The sequence below is a fragment of the Ursus arctos genome, unplaced genomic scaffold, assembly GCF_023065955.2.
Source record: "Ursus arctos isolate Adak ecotype North America unplaced genomic scaffold, UrsArc2.0 scaffold_2, whole genome shotgun sequence".
In the NCBI taxonomy this organism is placed as follows: domain Eukaryota; kingdom Metazoa; phylum Chordata; class Mammalia; order Carnivora; family Ursidae; genus Ursus; species Ursus arctos.
In genome coordinates, this window is record NW_026622874.1 from 79,753,825 (window position 1) to 79,772,542 (window position 18,718).

Sequence of the window (18,718 nt, forward strand, 5' to 3'; positions counted from 1 at the left end):
TATGATGTATCACGCTGATCGATTTGCAAATGTTAAACCACGCTGCATCCCAGGTATGAATCCCACTTCATCATGGTGGATAATCCTTTTAATGTACTGTTGGATTCTATTAGCCAGGATCTTGTTGAAGATGTTGGCATACATATTCATTAGGGAAATTGGTCTGTAATTCTCCTTTTTGAAGGGGTCTTTGCCTGGTTTGGGGATCAAGGTACTATTGGCCTGAGATTGAGCCCCAAGTCGGGTTTGACGCTGAGTGTGGAGACCCTTAGGGTTTCTCTCTCTCCCTCTCCTTTTCCCCCTTCCCTGTTCGCTCACAAGTTTACCCTTTCTCTGTCTTTGTTTTTTTCTCTCTGTTTCAAAAAAAAAAATGTGCCAAATATCTGGGATTTTGGCCACTCACCCTACTCACTGTTTAAAAAAATAGCTCCATGCAGATGATCATCAAAAGGTGTTCATTTAAGACCTTGAAATTGCACTTGGAGTAGAACATCTCAGCCCAGATAGCGAGGATCCTCATTTCAATGACAAAGCCATGACCTCCTTTTTTTCTATTAAATTTCAGGTCCTAGCCAAGAAGGAAATAAAAGATACTTTTGAGAATGGGTACATTCAGACATTGATGTCTGAGATGTGAAGACAATTATTTTCTATTACATATGGACTCACAGAGGCAGCCACACACTCAGGTGTTCATCCAAGGCCTCAGATATACTATAGGAGGCAAATTGCATATGGCAGAACATAAGATCCCATTGAAATAATCCAAAATCTGTTTGACTTACAGGACAGTCAGTTTGAAATTTGAAGATCTCCCTGAGCGGTAACAACCAGGCTGTGCAGAGTATATATGTTGTAAAGGTGTCAGATGAGCCTAATGGTCTGAATGCCTTCCCTGCCCATCCTGTCCCCTGTGCTCTGTCTCTCCTCGTATCCCCCCAATAAACCTTTCACGGTTCTGTCTGTGTGTCAACGTCTGCCTTCACGAGGACCTACAGTCACTCCCCTCCAAGAGCACAGTGTGAATCCTGTACACACAGAAACAAACTGGCAGCAGTGGTGGTGATGGAGGATAGTAGCAAGATTACCCTTTGTGGCATCTTTACTGCAAGGGGCCCAAGCAGTCCTTCTGGGCAGGTGGACACACCCTGTATTTAGATCTGTTGGTGGTTGTATTAACTCTGGTGATAGATACCCTTGAGTACATGGTGTCTGCTAGTTTCAGGGGTGTGTGGTGATCAGCAGGACAGGTGTCTGTCCCCAGGCAGTGGTCAGTTGTGATTGTGAGGAATGAATGGTCAGTAGTGGCCCCGGGAGACCTGTGAGGAGGCCCTGCATTAATCCAGGTTTTGTGCGCTGGTTTCACTTCACCAGCTGCCTCGCAACAGCGGGTGGGCTCTGAGGGGCGCTGATGGTGGCAGTTTTCTTGGTAAGACCCCTGATGCCCCATAATCCCCCACAGTTTCCATGTTGAGGGATGGGCAGGGAAGAGGCCAGTGACAGGAGACCCATTCCTCCCTCACCACGCAGGAGGAGTTGGGTGTATGTGTCTGTTGCTTCTTAGGTCCTTTACTCCAGTCCATTCTGCACCAGAGCTCCTGGATCATGCAAAGCCCTCCTTCTTCCCAGGTTGTTGAAGCAGCCATCCTCCAGAAGCATTGGGGTCATGGCTGGGCCAAGGTGTCAAGGTCTGTCTGTCCACATTCTGCCCTGGAGAGGCAGTTACCCGCCTCAGGTCAGCCTGAGCTTCCTTCGTAAATGGGATTGTCATGCCCTGTGCGCAGGGACTGGGCCGAATGATGGCAGGAGAGAGGGGGAGACAGGAGAGGTGGTCCCCTGTGGTGGTCCTGGACAGGACTGAACAGAGCAGAAGGTCTGAGGGCCTGGGGAGAGATAGAGAAAGAGACTGTCAGGGAGAGGGACACTGAGTGGGTGTTGGGGGGATTGGGCAAGTCCTGGAAAGTGAGAGGAACCAAGAGAGGGAGAGGGGGTAGAGAAAAGCAGAGACAAAGAGGAGTTGGAAGGATGAAAAGCAGTTGCTGGTCTAGGTGTGTGGAGGTGGACCATGGACCAGGGGGGTGGAGGTCTAGGTAGGTGCTCTGAGCATTGGGACCGGAGAAGGCGGGAATCCAGGACGTCAGATTTCCCTGAGCCCAAAGCTCCGACCTCTCTGGGGCAGAGCTGTGCAGAGGCCATTTCACTTGGGAAGATGGGCACCCCTCCTTTTCATGGCGTTGTGGGGCCGAGCCTCACGATCTGTCATGGAGAGAGATGGCTTGGATGGACCAGAGCACACTCAGTCCCTCCATCTGAGGGGTCATGACTTTGAGCATTGCAGGGAATACCAGGAAGGCCAGCAGAGGGCGCGCGCGCACCTCCAACAGGAAGGGGGCGGTTTCTCTGCGTGCGCAGCCACGGCCAGCAGAGGGCGCGCCAATGGCCTTTTCTGACCCAAGGCGCCTCAGAGCAGGAAGGGCTCCAGAAGCCTCCCAAGAATCTGGCCCCTCTCTGGCTGCAGGGGATAGAGCGCCAAAGCTGCGGTTTCAGTAGGTTCGGCCCCCACCCTGGGAAGACCCTGGGGCCTTTGCAGCAACTTGTCGCCTCCCGAGGTAGAGGAAGAAGCTGCCTTGTTGGCTGAGTGCTGAGGGGGCGGCTCTGGGCGGCTTCCCAGGACATGCTGGTAAGTGAGCAGCACAGTCGCTTGCATTTTGAGGGCTGTTCCCCTGGTTCAGTCCTCATTTTCCCTGCGGGTATTTGAACAGACCTGTTTTACTCAGGGATCCGTGGCTTGAGGGGTCCCGCGACACCACATCAGAGATGCTGTGGTTGGCTTGTTACAGATGCAGGCTTGTTTCTGGGGAGAAATCCTGAGCCAAATTCAGAGGAATGGGAGCCGCTTTCAGTGGGGACTTGAATGCACTAACTGCTGACTCTCAGGACTTCCTAAAAGAATGAGCTGGGGTCCCACTTCCCTAATTCTGCTGGAACCTGAGACCCAGGTAGAAACACAAACTGCCCTCCATTTTGTAACCTTAAAGGTAGAAACTCTGAGGGATTTATCAGCCGAAGTTGGTTTTGTTTGGGAAGGAAGAAGAATAGAATGTAGGACAAAGAAGCAGTGACTAACCCTTAGGCACATTGGGGAGCATCAGAGAGGCTCACTGTTTTCAGGCGAAAAGGGGGCAGTTTAGAAGGCTGTTAGGAACCAAAAGTCCATTGGAGGCATCTGGTAGTTCAAATCATTGTGGCTTCTCATGGTTGAGTCCTGTTGGGAGGTGGGGGCTGGGGGGAGGGGATGGAGAGATGAGAATAGAGTTCCTGTAGCTGGAATAGTGGAGTATTCACGTGCGAGGTCAAGTCCATGTCTTCCTGTTGGGTCCCCAGTTTATTCAGAGTGATAGTGTGTCCGAGCTCCCCCTGCCAAAACCTCCTGACTGTTTTGTGGCATTTCCCGTTACGACTTTTCACATTTCCCCGTTCTGATCAAGATTTGCCTTGAGGAGCAAAATAAGTCCGTCAAAGACAGATACTATATGATTTTAGTCATTTGTGGAATTTATGAAATAAAACAAATGAGCAACAAGAAGAAAAAAGAGGCAAACCAAGAAAACAGCCTTTTTACTATAGAGAACAACCTGTTGGTAATCAGAGGGGAGATGTTTGGGGGGATGGGTTCAATAGGTGATAGGGATTAAGTCATGCATTTGTGATGAGCACCAGGTGTTGCCTACAAGTGTTGAATCACTAGACTGCACACCTGAAATGAATATAACTGTGAGGTAATTGTAATTTAAAAAACTTTAAAAAAGTTTCCATGGAAGAATTTTTTTTAAAGATTTTATTTGTGCGTGTGTGTATGAGAGAGAGAGAGAGAGAGAATCAGGCAGAGGGAGAAACAGGCTCCCCGCTGGGCAAGGAGCCCAGTGTGGGACTCAGTCCTAGGATACTGGGATCATGACTCACTGGATCATGAGCCAAAGGCAGATGCTTAACCGACTGAGCCACCAGGTGTCCCTGGAAGAATTTCTGATCAGCAGTCAAGTTCTTTGTATTTAGTGGTTTTGTGTTTCAGTGCCAGCAACGTCTTTTTCTGGTGGTGTGTCTCATGTTGGAGGAAATGTGCATCACAGTTGTAAACTACTCAAGTGACACTTGAAGAACTGGGAAGGTTAGAAGGGAGAAACTCTCATGTACTTCCTGTGTGAAGTCTGTATCTGCTCGAGATTGAGACCAGTGAGCCAGCATCACCTCACTGGGGACACTGTTTCTACAAAGGATTGACAGACAGCAAGTACAGAATCAAAAGCAAGATGACAATTCCAAACCATGTGTTGGTTCTAACCCAGGACCCTAGGTTTGAAAGGAGTCAACTGAAAATATTTATTGGCAGTTGTTTTCCTGAAGACAGGTTTCTCCCTATGAAGGCAAACCCGGAGTCACGTGTGCCTCCTGGAAGTGTCTTCCTCAAGTGTCTGGGAGCAAAATAGTGAAATACTGCGAGAATGCACTAAATGAAATCACTGAGTACATCTGGGAATACAGATACACTGGGGAACATGAAGCATTAGAGAACTTGTTGCAAGAATAGAAATACTTCCGGGACATTTCAAAACAGTATTGTTATCTCAAAAGAGCTGTTTAAAACTCCATGTGTTATCAGTAATGGTCTGTTATGTTATAAATTCAGAAACCATGCATTTGGATTAGAATCCGGATGTTCAAACTATGTAATTATATAAGTATAGCACCATTTATTTATTCTGCTTTTGGTGAATAATTGTTTCCAGTTTTTTGTTATTCTGAACAATGCTGCAACGGACATTCTCACACGTTTCCTGGTGTGTAGGTTCAAGATTTTCAATAGGGCATATACATTTTCTAGTATTGGAATTTCTGGTTTGTAAGAATGAACGTGTAGAGTTTTGCAAGATAATGCAGAGTATCTTTCAAAATAGTTGTACCAATTGTACTTGTCCCAGTACTGCATAGATTTCCTATCTTCACCAATAACTGGTCTTGCCAAGCTTAATTTTTTGGCAACCTGATGAATGTAAAAGGGTTACTCTTTGTGGCCTTAAGGTGAATTTTTATGATTATTATTGAGGTTGAACATTTTTCATGTTTTTATTCACCACTAGGATCTTTTTCTTCCATAAAATTCTAGTTTTGCCATTGGGCTATTTGCTTTTCTCTTTTTGTTATGTAGGAATTAGCTTTTCAAATATTCTGGATATTGATCTGTGGTTGGTTGTGCGTGTTATGAATAAAACATTCTTTGTTATCAGTTTTTGAATTCAGATAGCTGAGTTAAAATAATGAAGACTACCTAGATTTCAGAATCTGTTTGGTTCCTGATTTTCATATAAAAGTTAGCTGGAGTTTGAATGATAAAGTATAATTCAAAGATTTCATTCAAATATTCTTGTTTCCTGGGACGCCTGTATCTTTTTCTGGTTTCTAATTTAATTTTTCTCTAAGGTATCTTTTTGTTAGCAAAAGTTCTTTTCCTTTTTTTTTTAAGATTTTATTTATTTATTTGACAGAGAAAGAGAGAGCCCGTGAGAGAGGGAACACAAGCAGACGGAGTGGGAGAGGAAGAGGCAGGCTCCCAGCAGAGCAGGGAGCCTGATGCAGGGCTGGATGTGGGGCTGCATCCCAGGACTCTGGGATCACGCCCTGAGCTGAAGACAGACGCTCAACGACTGAGACACCCAGGCATCCCAGCAAAAATTCTTAATTTTAACGTTGTCATGCTTACCAATTTTCTTTCTGAAGAATGCTTTTTTGCCTTGGTGAAGAAGTATTTTCTTATCCTGGGATCATAAAGATATCTTTCTATATATTCTTCTGCAAGTTTAACCAGTTTTATCTTTCATTTTGAAGTCGGTAAATCCATTGGAAATTAGATTTTGTGTATGGCAGGAGATAGAGATCTACCATGTGGATGACCAGTTGTCCTGACATCATGGATTTCATACACCATTCCCCAGTGATCTGTAGTGCCCCCTGTGTCATGGATGAAGTTCTCATACATTTGTGATTCTGGTCTGGGTTCACTAGTGGTAGTCATTAGTCTCCCAGCATGAATAACACCCTATCCTAAATCTTACAGCTTCATAATAATTCTTGATATCTGGTGGGGCAGTTCTCCTTTCCTTATTCCTTTTTTTCCCCCCTAAAGATTTTATTTACTTATTTTTGTGCACATGGGAGGGGGTGCAGAGGGAGAAGCAGGTTCCCGCCGAGCAGGGAACCCGATGTGGGACTGGATCCCAGGACCTGGGATCATGACCCGAGCCGAAGGCAGATGCTTAACCGAATGAGGCCACCCAGGCGCCCTCCCCTTTCCTTTTTCTTCAGAAGCATCTTGGCTGTCTATGGGTCTTTGCTCTTCCGTATCAAGTTTAGAATTAGCCTGTCATATTTCTTGCAAACTCATATTGGGATATTAATTGCTGCTGCATAAAATATACAAGGCAATTGGAAAAGTATTGACATTTTTTTATGATTTTGAATTTCTCTGTCTATAAACACGGCATGGTTTTTTTTTTTTCATTTGTCTTTAATGTTTTTAATAAATTAAAAATTCTGTTTCTTTAAAGAAAGCAAACAAAAACAAAACAAAAACAAACAAAAGGAATCAGGGTGCAGTTAATAGTTTAGGTAAAAGAAAGACTTTTGAATTCTGAAACTTCTAAAACTCTAGAAATGCTCACAAGATAAAAATGAGGCTATTTCTGGAAAGGTCATACTCCAAAGAGGTTTCCTCCTTTTGCAAGAGACTGGGAAATGCAGAAAAAGGCATGTTCTTTGCACAAAAGAGGTAGGAGGAGCAACAGTGAGAAAAGGAATGCAGGCCTGGTCCGGACATGTGGGGGAAAGCTGTCTCCCCAGATGTTTTCTCTTTCAATTTGGGAAGTATTTATGTTCTCGTGACCAGATGGTGTCCAGGTCCAGTCAGGGTCTGGTGCCTTCTTTAAATGTGTCCCGTGGACCCAAGAGCCCATTCCCTGGGATTTGGCAGCACAAGGTTTGGTTAGCAGTATCCGATAAGGTCCTCTCAAGGGAGGTTGAAGAGAATCTCTGTGGAAGTGTCTTTCCCAAGAGAAAGAATCCCCAGCTTGCAGGGTGTGATGGTCAAGATAATTATCCCCTGGGAGTGGACACTGAAAAGATTGCTCTGCTACAACAATGTTCATTTTGATAGAAGCAACTAGATCTTTGCATTATTGAAATATATCCCCTTTTCTCAACTCCAGGTCAAAAGGGGGCAGAGGTCAAATGCATGGATATCCAGTGACTATCTCCAAGGTTGGGAGTCAGAGCTCCAAAGGGGATGGCCTTGAGATTTAGAAGAAGTATTGGCAATGCCTTTGGCCCAGGTCATTGGAAAGTCTCTGCAGATTTTGCCAATTGGGTCCCCAGTGTTGCCATTATGGTGTTGGACCAGTTGTGAGGTTAGGGGATAGTAATGTACAATGAAAGTATTGTAAAACCGGCCAAAGATCACAAACTCAGTGAAATGCCTGCACGGTAGAATGGGTTTTCTGGTCATTGTGCTGTTCAAGAGAGCTTTTCCCGGAGAGAGAATTTTTTCTAACAAGATTTTAGCCACAGAAGAGTCATTGGCCTTTCTACAAGGGAAAGCTGTGGTCCAGTGAGATAACATAGGCACATTGACTAACACAAACTTATTTCCATGAGATGAGAAAGTTGCATGAAATCCAGTTGCCAAATCTCAAATGGTTCATTGAGCAGTCTAAAATGCCCAGGGGAGGTATGGATTTGTTTTCCAGGATCGTATTTTGGACAGGTGGGACAAGCAAGGTTGGCACTTTCTGCAGTCTTCTTAGCATTTCCCCACCAATACTGGTTCATCAACCCTATCAGTTTGTCAGTAGACCAATGGTTTAATATTTGTACAGTTGTCAGGAGTGGGAATTTTAGAATTTTGGAGATGGCCATATTGTTATTTGATCCAAACCAGAATTCTCTCTTTTTATCAACTAGTCATCAGATTCCCAACATTGTTTCTCCTTGTCTGGGCCCTGTTGTTGGCCATGTCTGCTCAATTTTTCCCAATTGTCAGTTGGTAGGACATCCCTTCAGAACATGACAGAGGTCTGGCTCTCGGTGTCCTTTTGAGTAGCTTTTTTTGGGCAGAACTATAAGCCAGGTGGTTTCCTTTGGCCTCCAGAAAGTCAAGTGCAGAATATCCCTGGGACCTTAATAATAGCTAGATCTGCAGGCAAAAGCATGGCATCTGATGAATTTTAGACCTAGCAGCCATTTTTTAATCTCATCCCCATTGTAAGGAAGGAAACCTCGTTTCTTCCATAATATTCCAAAACCATGAGCTAGCTATCCAAAGCATATACCGAGTATCACCTTACATGTTTGCAGTGCTGCCCTCGGCTACAATAGAAGCTGCCTTAAGGACACAGAACTCATCCTGCTGGGCTGAAGTAGCCAGAGGGAAAGGTGCTGCCTCAGTGTCCTCAAAGGGAGTTGTGGTAGCTTAGCTGGCGAGATATTTATCATTTTCCTCCTCTAAGTAAGAACCATCAGGAAAGCATGAAAAGTGTGCTTTGGTTAGAGCAATTTGCTGAAAATTGTCACAGGGAGTCAACAGGTGACCTGTCGGTGTGAAGTGGCTGTGGGGGGGTTTCATCTGTGAAGGAGGGGAGAAGGGTGGCTGGGTTGAGGCTTTTGGAACCAGAAAGAGTTATGTGAGGAGTGGTACCAGGAGGATTTCATAGGAGGTGAGGTGACTGTCTGGAAAATGTTGAGTGTGAGGAGAGTTCAGAAGGGCTTCTACTACATGGGGTGCAGCGATGGTTAAAGGGGATGGTGTGATGAATTCTTCAGTGGCCTTATCCCAGAGGGCAGTGGCAGGAATGGCTCTGAGGCAGGTGGGTATCCCCCAGCCATAGCATCTACCTGTTGACTCTTATACCTTGTGGGATGATGGTGGTCCTTGTGTTTTGGGGTGAGCACTGCAAGGACATTCCCTTCCGTATCAGAGAGATGAAAAAGGGAAGTTGGTCATTAGGAGTTCCAAGGGCAGGGGCTAATGGTAGACTTTTGTTTAAAGTTTCAAAGCGGTGTCATCCCCCTCTTTCTGAATAATTGTGTTAGGTTTCTCATGTTTTAGTAAAATGTATAGCAGCTGAGCCTTAAAAGAGAAGTTTGGAATCCACTGTTGACAGTAGCCGGCCAGTCCAGGAAAGCCTGGTCATTGGTGCTTAGTTTTAGGTTGTGGGAAATTGAGGATGCCTTGAGTCTACCTGGATCCAGGTACTGTCCTTGTTCTGAGATCAGGTGACCTAAATACCTAAGCTGAGTTTGAGCAAACTGCAGTTTTTCTTTGGAGACTGCATGACCCTTTTAAGGCCAAAAGTTTTCCCAGGTGGATGCTGTCTTCCTGTGAAGAGGTGTGAGGAGGGGAGCAGAGATGCCAATCATCTACATATTGTAACAAAGGAGACACAGCACACTCACTATCATGTGGTGGGCAAAATGGGTGAAGGGGAGAGGGAGATATAGGCCTCCAGTAATGAAATGAGTAAGTCATGGGAATAAAAAGCAGAGCATAAGGAATACAGTCAATGATGGTTCGTAGTGATGTAATGGGATAGACGGTAGCTATACTCGTAGTGAATATAGCCTAATGTATAAAGTTATAGAATCACTAAGTTGTACACCTGAAACTAATGTAATATTGTGTGTCAACTGTAGTCAAAAAAAAAAAAAAGTTGGGGGGCGCCTGGGTGGCACAGTGGTTAAGCAACTGCCTTTGGCTCAGGGCGTGATCCCGGTGTTATGGGATCGAGCCCCACATCAGGCTCCTCCGCTATGAGTCTGCTTCTTCCTCTCCCACTCCCCCTGCTTGTGTTCCCTCTCTCGCTGGCTGTCTCTATCTCTGTCAAATAAATAAATAAAACCTTTAAAAAAAAAAAGTTGGAAATGTGGGATCTATTTAGATCCTCAGGAGATTTAACTTCAAAGGGGCAGGTTTCAAGAGGTTTAGGAGAGGAGGAAGCAGAGAGAGCTTCAGAGGAAAAGGAAGGTTTGGTAAAAGGAAAAGAGGGAGAGAGGCCTTAGCAAAGTATTAACATCAAGGCAGTTGAGTCCCTAGAGGAATGTCACTCTGCCTGTTTCAAGGACTTGGGCTCTAGGAAGTAAGGAAATTTAACAATTTTTCTTCTGTCTTTGTTTCCCACATCAGATAAGAGTGTGGGAGCAGAGGAGATGAGAGGGTGCAGAGATAACAGAGGGAGATGGTGCTGGAGGTGGGGCCTGAGGTGTGGCCTGAGCACAATGTGGTTGCCTCCCCTCCTTAGACAAAGAAAGTGGGGGAGGAGAAGAAGAGGACTCAGAAGCCCTGTTTTGTCTCTTTAATTGTATGCTTGCATCATTTATTTAATTTTTTAAAATTATTTATTTGACAGAGACAGAGCACAGGCAGGGAGAGTGGCAGGCAGAGGGAGAGGGAGAAGCAGGCTCCCCACTGAGCAGGGAGACTGATGGGGAACTCAGCTCAGGACCCTGGGATGAAGACCTGAGCAGAAGGCAGACTCTCACTTGACTGAGCCACCCCGTCGCCCCCTCATTTAGTTTACAAATTGTATTTGGAGAGATGCAATTTTCGATTCTTGTTAGCATTTGGCAGCTTCCAAATACCTATTGTAATCGGTATCCTGTTTTGTCAATTTTAGAACCATGGCAGTCCATTCAGGTGTGAGAAAATTAAGGTTGGGATGATCAAAAGTTCCTCATCATGGCCATTGAAGTTGTCAATTATTTCAGGTTAGGTCAGTCCATTTATTTAAAAATATGCCTCCAGAGGGACCATAATTTGTTTTTTTTTTCTCATATTGCCCCCTTATTTTATTTTATTTTGTTTTATTTATTTTTTATTTTTTTTTAATGATGTTTTATTATATTATGTTAGTCACCATAAGTACATCCCCGGTTTCCGATGTAAAGTTCGATGATTCGTTAGTTGCTTATAACCCCCAGTGCAACATGCAATATGTGCCCTCCTTACTACCCATCACCGGTCTATCCCATTCCCCCACCACCCTCCCCTGTGAGGCCCTCAGTTTGTTTCTCATAGTCCATAGTCTCTCATGTTTCATTCCCCCTTGTGATTACCCCCCTTTCTTTATCCCTTTCTTGCCCTAGTGATCATCCTAGTTCTTATGTTCCACAGATGAGAGAAATCATATGATAATTGTCTTTCTCTGCTTGACTTATTTCACTTAGCATTATCTGCTCCAGTGCCGTCCATGTTGCAGCAAATGTTGAGAACTCGTTCTTTCTGATAGCGGAGTAATATTCCATTGTATATATGGACCACAACTTCTTAATCCAGTCATCTGTTGAAGGGCATCTCGGCTCCTTCCACGATTTAGCTATTGTGGACAATGCTGCTATGAACATTGGGGTGCATATGGCCCTTCTCTTCACTACATCTGTATCTTTGTGGTAAACACCCAGCAGTGCAATGGCTGGATCATAGGGTAGCTCAATTTTGAACTTTTTAAGGGACCTCCACACTGTTTTCGGGAGTGGCTGTACCAACTTGCATTCCCACCAACAATGTAGGAGGGATCCCCTTTCTCCACATCCTCTCCAACAATTGTTGTTTCTTGCCTTGTCTATTTTTGCCATTCTAACTGGCGTAAGGTGGTATCTCAGTGTGGTTTTGATTTGAATTTCCCTGATGGCTAAGGATTTTGAACACTTTTTCGTGTGTCTGTTAGCCATTTGTATGTCATCATTGGAAAAGTGTCTGTTCGTATCTTCTGCCCATTTTTTTATTTATTTGTTTCTCGTGTATTGAGTTTGAGAAGTTCTTTGTAGATCTTGGATACCAGTCTTTTATCTGTAGCATCATTTGCAGATATCTTCTCCCATTCCGTGGGCTGCCTCTTAGATTTTTTTGACTGTTTCCTTGGCTGTGCAGAAGCTTTTTATCTTGATGAAGTCCCATAAGTTCATTTTATCTTTTGTTTCTCCTGCCTTTGGAGATGTGTCATGAAAAAGTTTGCTTTGGCCGATGTCATAGAGGCTGCTGCCTATGTTCTCCTCTAGAATTCTGATGGATTCCTGTCTCACATCAAGGTCTTTCATCCACTTGGAGTTTATGTTTGTGTATGGTGTGAGAGATTGGTCAAGTTTCATTCTTTTGTATGTAGCTGTCCAATTTTCCCAGCACCATTTATTGAAGAGACTGTCTTTTTTCCACCGGATGTTTTTTCCTGCTTTATCAAAGATTAGTTGCCCAAAGAGCCGAGGGTCCATTTCTGGGTTCTCTATTCTGTTCCATTGGTCTATGTGTCTGTTTTTGTGCCAGTACCATGCTGTCTTTGAATTCACAGCTTTGTAGTACCGCTCGAAATCCGGTATTGTGATGCCCCCAATTTGTTTTTCCTTTTCAGCAGTTCCTTGGAGATTTGGGGCCTTTTCTGGTTCCATACAAATTTAAAGACTATTTTTAAACATAAAACCATCCAGTGTCCCCATGGGTGAAATGCCCTAAAGCATTTTGATGACTGGGATCCCATTTCTTATAAAAGAATTTCAAGGCCATCCTGTTTCCAGAAGGAATCATACCAAAGGCCAGCCCAGTTTCAGAGAGAACAGTTCAGTCTCAAACAGACCAGAGACTGAAGGCTAGTGCAGTTCCAACAGGCACAGTCCCAAAGGGAAGAGTGCAGTTGCAAAGGGGAATAGGACCAAAGCCTACACAATTGCAACTGACAGAGTTCCCACTGGAAGGGTCTGCTTTTAAAAGGACTCAGATTGAGGGCTAGCCCAGTTCCATTAGGAGCAGTCCCATTCCCAACAGGAATTAGACTAAAGACTGCACAGATCCTTCAGGAAGAATCTGAATCAGACCTGAAGGCCAAACAAGTACACTCAGGGGTGATTAAAAAAAAAAAAAAAAAAAAGACCATCAATAGATCCCAGGTAAAGCTTGGAGAGCTCAGACACAGGGCATGAAGCTTGAAATCTAGGAGAAAACTTGGCCTCAAAACCCCAGGTCAGAGGCACCTGGGTGTCAGTGAGTTAAGTGTCTGACTTGATTTCAGCTCAGGTCTTGATCTTAGGGTCCTGGGATTGAGCCCTGGGTTGGGCTCCCCCACTCAGCATGGAATCTGCAGGTGCGCGCTCTCTCTCTCTCTCTCTGTCTCTCTCTCCTCCCCCTCCTTCTACCTGTCCACTGGCTTTTGCTTTCTGTCTCAAAGAAAATAAATCTTAAAAAAAAAATTATCAGGAACACTTCTAAATATGGAGAAGATTGTACTAAGCAGAGTTTTTGAATCTGTTTTGGAAGAAAAAACATGTTATTTTTTTAATTTTTAATTTTTATTTTATTATTTTATTATACTATTTTTTTAAAAGATTTTATTTATTCATTTGACAGAGAGAGAGACAGCCAGCGAGAGAGGGAACACAAGCAGGGCGAGTGGGAGAGGAAGAAGCAGGCTCATAGCGGAGGAGCCTGATGTGGGGCTCGATCCCATAACGCTGGGATCATGCCCTGAGCCGAAGGCAGATGCGCAATGACTGAGCCACCCTGGCGCCCCTATGATAATATTTTTTTATTATGTTAGTCACCATACAGTACATCCCTGGTTTTTAGATGTAAAGCTCGATGATTCATTAGTTGCATATAACACCCAAAAATGGTGCTTGCATCCACCAATTCATACATTTCCAATTTATTCACTTTTCTCTTTTGTTTATTTTCTAATTCACATATATTCATATATCTTCCTGTTTGTTTTTTTTTTTAAGATTTCGTTTATTCCTTAGGGAGAGAGAGTGTGAGCAGGAGGGAGAGGCAGAGGGAGAAACAGAGTCCCCATTGAGCTGGGAGCCCAATGCAGGACTCCATCCAGGACCCTGAGAGCATGAACGGAGCCAAAAGCAGATGCTTAACTGACTGAGCCACCCAGGCACCCCTGTATCTTCCTAAGTTGTACATTCATAACACATACTGTCATGCCTCCTTCCTGTGACTTGTAAGACAAGAAGATAGGCCTTCTAAGGAGAATGCAGCTTTGTATAACTTCAGGATTTGTTGTTGTAGGTTATTACTAACTTTTTCCACACAGGTGAAAATATCTTCCCACATTGACTAGTCATATAAAAAAGGAATGTATCTGTATCAGTGTGATGTCATTTCATCATAGTGTATTTCATTTGATATTTTAACTATGTAGTAAATATAGGTATATTTTAGACATAAGACTCCCCCCCATTTCATTTAATTTGAAAAGAGGTATATATCCTATGTGTGCAATTTTAAGGTTTGCACATTTGAAATCATAAATGGAGACCTTTTGCGTATGAAATTAAGGTAATTTGCTGAATAAGATGCAAGGGGGCATAATCATTTGGGGGGAAGAAATAATGGCTTATACTGCACAGACCTGCTATAGTTACTCAATTATATATCTGGATAGGGGCAATAATAGGACAATACCCCCATTTTTTTTTCCAATTTATGAATGATTTCAGAAACTAAATGTGTCACATTTTCATTCCAAGATAAAGCAATCAACAAATCTGTTGTGCCATTATTCTTTAAATTTTTTTATTCATGTATAAGTAAGTGTTATATTAGTGTCAGGTGTGCAATATGATTCTACCACTGTATACATGACTCTGTGCTCATCACCATCAGTGTCCTCTTAATCCCCTTCATCTTTTTAACCCATCCCCCCACCCACCTCTCCTCTGTCAACCATCAGTTTGTTCTCTGTATTTAAGAGTCTGTTTGGATTCATCTTTTTTCTTTGTTTATTAAATTCCAGATATGAGTGAAATCACATGGTATTTGTCTCTCTCTGACTTCTTTCGCTTAGCATTATATCTTCTAGATCCATCCATGTTGTTGCAAATGGCAAGATCTCATCTTCTTTTTAATATCTGAGTAATGTTTTATTGAATATATACTACATCTTCTATATCCACTAATGTATGGACGGACACTTGGGTTGCCTCTGTATCTTGGCTGTGGTAATAATGCCTCAGTTAATGTAGGGGTGCATCTCTCTTCTCAAATTAGTGTTTTCATTTACCTTGGGTAAATGCCCACTGTGGAATTACTGGATTGTATGGTATTTAGAAATTTTGTGAGGAACCCACATCTTGTTTTCCGTAGTGGCTGTATCAGTTTGCATTCCCACCAGCAGTGCATGAGGGTACCTTTTCCTCCAATCCTCAACAACACTTGTTATTTCTTGTGTTTTTTCTTCTACCCCTTATGATGTGTGTGAGATGATATCTTATTCTGATTTGAATTTCCCCCATGATTAGTGAAAGTAAGCATCTTTTCAGGTGTCTGTTGACCATCTGTATTTCTTTAGAGAGAAATGTCTATTCATGTCCTCTGCTTATTTTTAATTGGATACTTTGGGGGTTTTTTGGTGTGGCATTGTATAAGTTCTATATGTATTTTGGATATTAACTTCTTATTAGACACATCATTTGCAAACATCTCGCATTCAGTATATTGCCTTTGTGTTTTGTTGGTAGCTTCCTTCACTGAGCAAAAGTTAATATTTTGTTGTAATCCCAGTTAATTAATTTTGCTTTTGTGGCCCTTGCCAGAGGAGACCTAGCTTAGAAAATTGTTCCCATAGCTGATGTCAAAAAAATTACTGCATGTATTCTTTTAGGAATTTTATGGTTTCAGGTCTCACATGTGGGTCTTTAATCCATTTTGAGTCTATTTTTGTGGGTGGTGTAAGGAAGTGGTTGGTTTCATTGTTTTGTGGGTGGGCGTCCAGTTTTTCCAGCACCATTTGTTGAAGAGACAAGTCTTTTCCCCATTGTGTATTCTGGTCTCCTTTGTCATGGATGAATTGACCATATAAAGATGGGGTTATTTCTGGACTGTCCTATTCCATTGATCTGTGTATTCATTTTTGTGCCAGGTCATATTGTTTTGATTATTACAGAGTTATAGTATGTCTTGAAATCTGGAATTGTGATACCTCCAGTTTTGTTCTTTTTCAAGATTGTTTTGGTCATTCAGGGTCTTTGTGTTCTGTACAAATTTTAAGATTCTTTATTCTGGTTGAGTGAAAAACTGCTGTTGGTATTTTGATAGGGATTGCATTAAATCTGTGGGTTCCCTCAGGTGGCAGGGACATTTTAATATTGGTTCTCCCAATTGATGAACATGGAATTTGCTCATGGATTTGCTTCTGTCATCTTCAGTTTCTTTCGCCAGTGTTGGATAGCTTTCAGAGTACAGGCATTTCACCTCCTTGGTTCAGTTGATTGCTAGGTATTTTAAACTTTATGGTGCAACTGTCAACAGGACTGTTTTCTTAATTTTGGTTTCTACAACTTCATTAGGAGCATATACAAATGCAACATATATAAATTTTGTATCCTGAAGCTTTACTGAATTTATTGATTGCTTCTAGGAGTTTTTTTGGTAGAGTCTTTAGGGTTTTCTCTGTATAGTCTCATGTCATAGTCTCATGTCATCTACAGATAGGGAAAATTTTGTTTTTTTCATTACCAATATGAGTGCCTTTTATTTCTTCTTGTCTGATCGCTGTGTCTAGGACTCAGTAATATGTCGAGTAAATGTGGTGAGAGTGGACATGTTTGTCTTGCTCCTGAACCTAGAGTGAAAGCTCTCAGTTTTTCAGCACTGAGGGTGATGTTAGCCATGGGTTTTTCATAGCTGACCTTTATTCTGTTGAGGTATGTTTCCTCTATTGCTACTTCGTTGAGCATTTTAATAATGAATAGATGTTGTCCTCGTTAAATGATTTTTCTTCATCTATTGACATGATCATATAGTTGTTTTTCTGTCTCTTGTTACTATGATCTGTCGCCTTGATTTGTGCATATTGACCCACCCTCGCATCCCTGGAAGAAATCCCACTTGACCGGGGGGAATGGTTTTTGTTTTTTAATGCCCTGTTGGATTCAGTTTGCTAAAATTTTGTTGGGAATTTTTGCATCTAGTTTCATCAGAGATACTGGCCTTTAGTTTCCTTATTTTGTAGTGTGTTTATCTGGTTTGAGCATCAGGGTCATGCTGGCCTCATAGAATGAATTTGGAAGCTTATCCTTCTCTTCTGTATTTTAGAATAGTTTGAGAAGAATAGGTATTAAATGTTCCTTAATTATTTGGTGGAATTCAGTTGTGAAACCATCCAGTCCTCATCTTTTGGATCAGAGGTTTTTGATTACTGATTCAATTTCATTGCTAGTAATTGGTCTGTTCCAATTTTCTGTTCTTCATTCCATTTTAGAAGCTTATATGTTTCTAGCAATTGATCAATTTCTTGTAGGTTGTCTTATTTGTTGGCAGATAAGTGTTCATAATGTTCTCTTATGATCCTATGTGTTCTTGTGATGTTGGTTGTTAATTCACCTCTTACATTTTTGATTTTATTTATTTTTGTCCTCTCCTTTTTTTAAAAACATATATTTAAATTCATTTAATTAACATAGACGGTATCATTGGTTTCAGACTTACAGGTCTGTCATTCATCAGTCTTATATTAACATCCAGTGCTCATTACATCACATGCCCTACTCAATGTCCATGACCCAATTACCCCATCCCTCCACCCCCCCTCCCCTCCAGCAAACCTCAGTCAGCTTCCTATGATTAAGAGTCTCTTATGGTTTGTTGCCCTCTCTAGTTTTGTCTTCTTTTAACCTCTTTCCTCTCTCCCCCTATGATCCTCTCTTTTGTTTCTTAAATTCCAAATACTAGTGAGATCATATGATAATTGTCTTTCTCTGATTGACTTTTTTTGCTCAGCATAATACCCTCTTTCAATCCACATCACTGTAAATGGCAAGATTTCACTTTTGATGGCTGCATAATATTCCATCTTAGCTATCTATCTATCTATGTATCTATCCATCTATATATATCACGTCTTCTTTATCCATTCAATATGTGTCGATGGACATCTGGGCTCCTTTCATAGATAGTCTTTGTGGACATTGCTGGTATAAACACTGGTGCCCCTTCAGATCAGTACATTTGTATCTATGGGGTAAATACCCAGTAGTGCGATGGCTGAGTCATAGGGTAGCTCTATTTTCAATTTTTTGTGGAACCTCGGTACTGTTTTCCAGAGTGGCTGCACCAGCTTGCATTCCCACCAACAGTGGAAGAGAGCTCCCCTTTCTCCACATCCTTGCCAACATCTGTCGTGTCCTGACTTGTTAATTTTAACCATTCTGACTGGTGTAAGGTGGTATCACATTGTGGTTTTGATTTGTATTTCCCTGATGCCAAGTGATGTGGAGCATTTTTTCATGTGTCTGTTGGCCGTTTGGATGTCTTCTTTGGAGAAATGTCTGTTCATGTCTTCTGCCCGTTTCTTGAGTGGATTACTTGTTCTTTGGGTGTTGAGTTTGATAAGTTCTTTACAGATTGTGGATACTAGCCCTTTATCTGATATGTCATTTGCAAATATCTTCTCCTATTCTGTTGGTTGTCTTTTGGTTTTGTCAACTGTTTTGTTTGCTGTGCAAAAGCTTTTTATCTTGATGCAGTCCCAATAGTTCATTTTTGCCTTTGCATCCCTTGCCTTTGGAAATGTGTCTAGCAAGAAGTTGCTGTGGCCGTGGTCACAGAGGTTACTGCCTGTGTCCTCCTCTAGGATTTTGATGGTTTCCTATCTCACATTTAGGTCTTTTATCCAGTTTTAGA

The 18,718-nt window shown here is 42.5% G+C and overlaps 1 protein-coding gene across 3 annotated transcripts in view; it reads left to right on the forward strand.

The window, feature by feature from the left end:
• LOC125282374 (THUMP domain-containing protein 1-like) overlaps positions 1 to 18,718 on the forward strand; it is a 156,061-nt gene that overhangs the window by 114,904 nt on the left and 22,439 nt on the right. For 2 of the 3 annotated variants that reach the window (XM_057315280.1, XM_048217000.2), the window contains one exon: positions 788 to 959. The exons of the other annotated variant lie outside the window; for it this stretch is intronic. In XM_057315280.1, coding sequence (XP_057171263.1) covers positions 788 to 808 — 21 coding nt within the window. In that variant the 3' untranslated portion in view covers positions 809 to 959. Of the gene's footprint in view, positions 1 to 787; positions 960 to 18,718 lie in introns of those variants that run through there. 3 annotated transcript variants of the gene reach the window in all.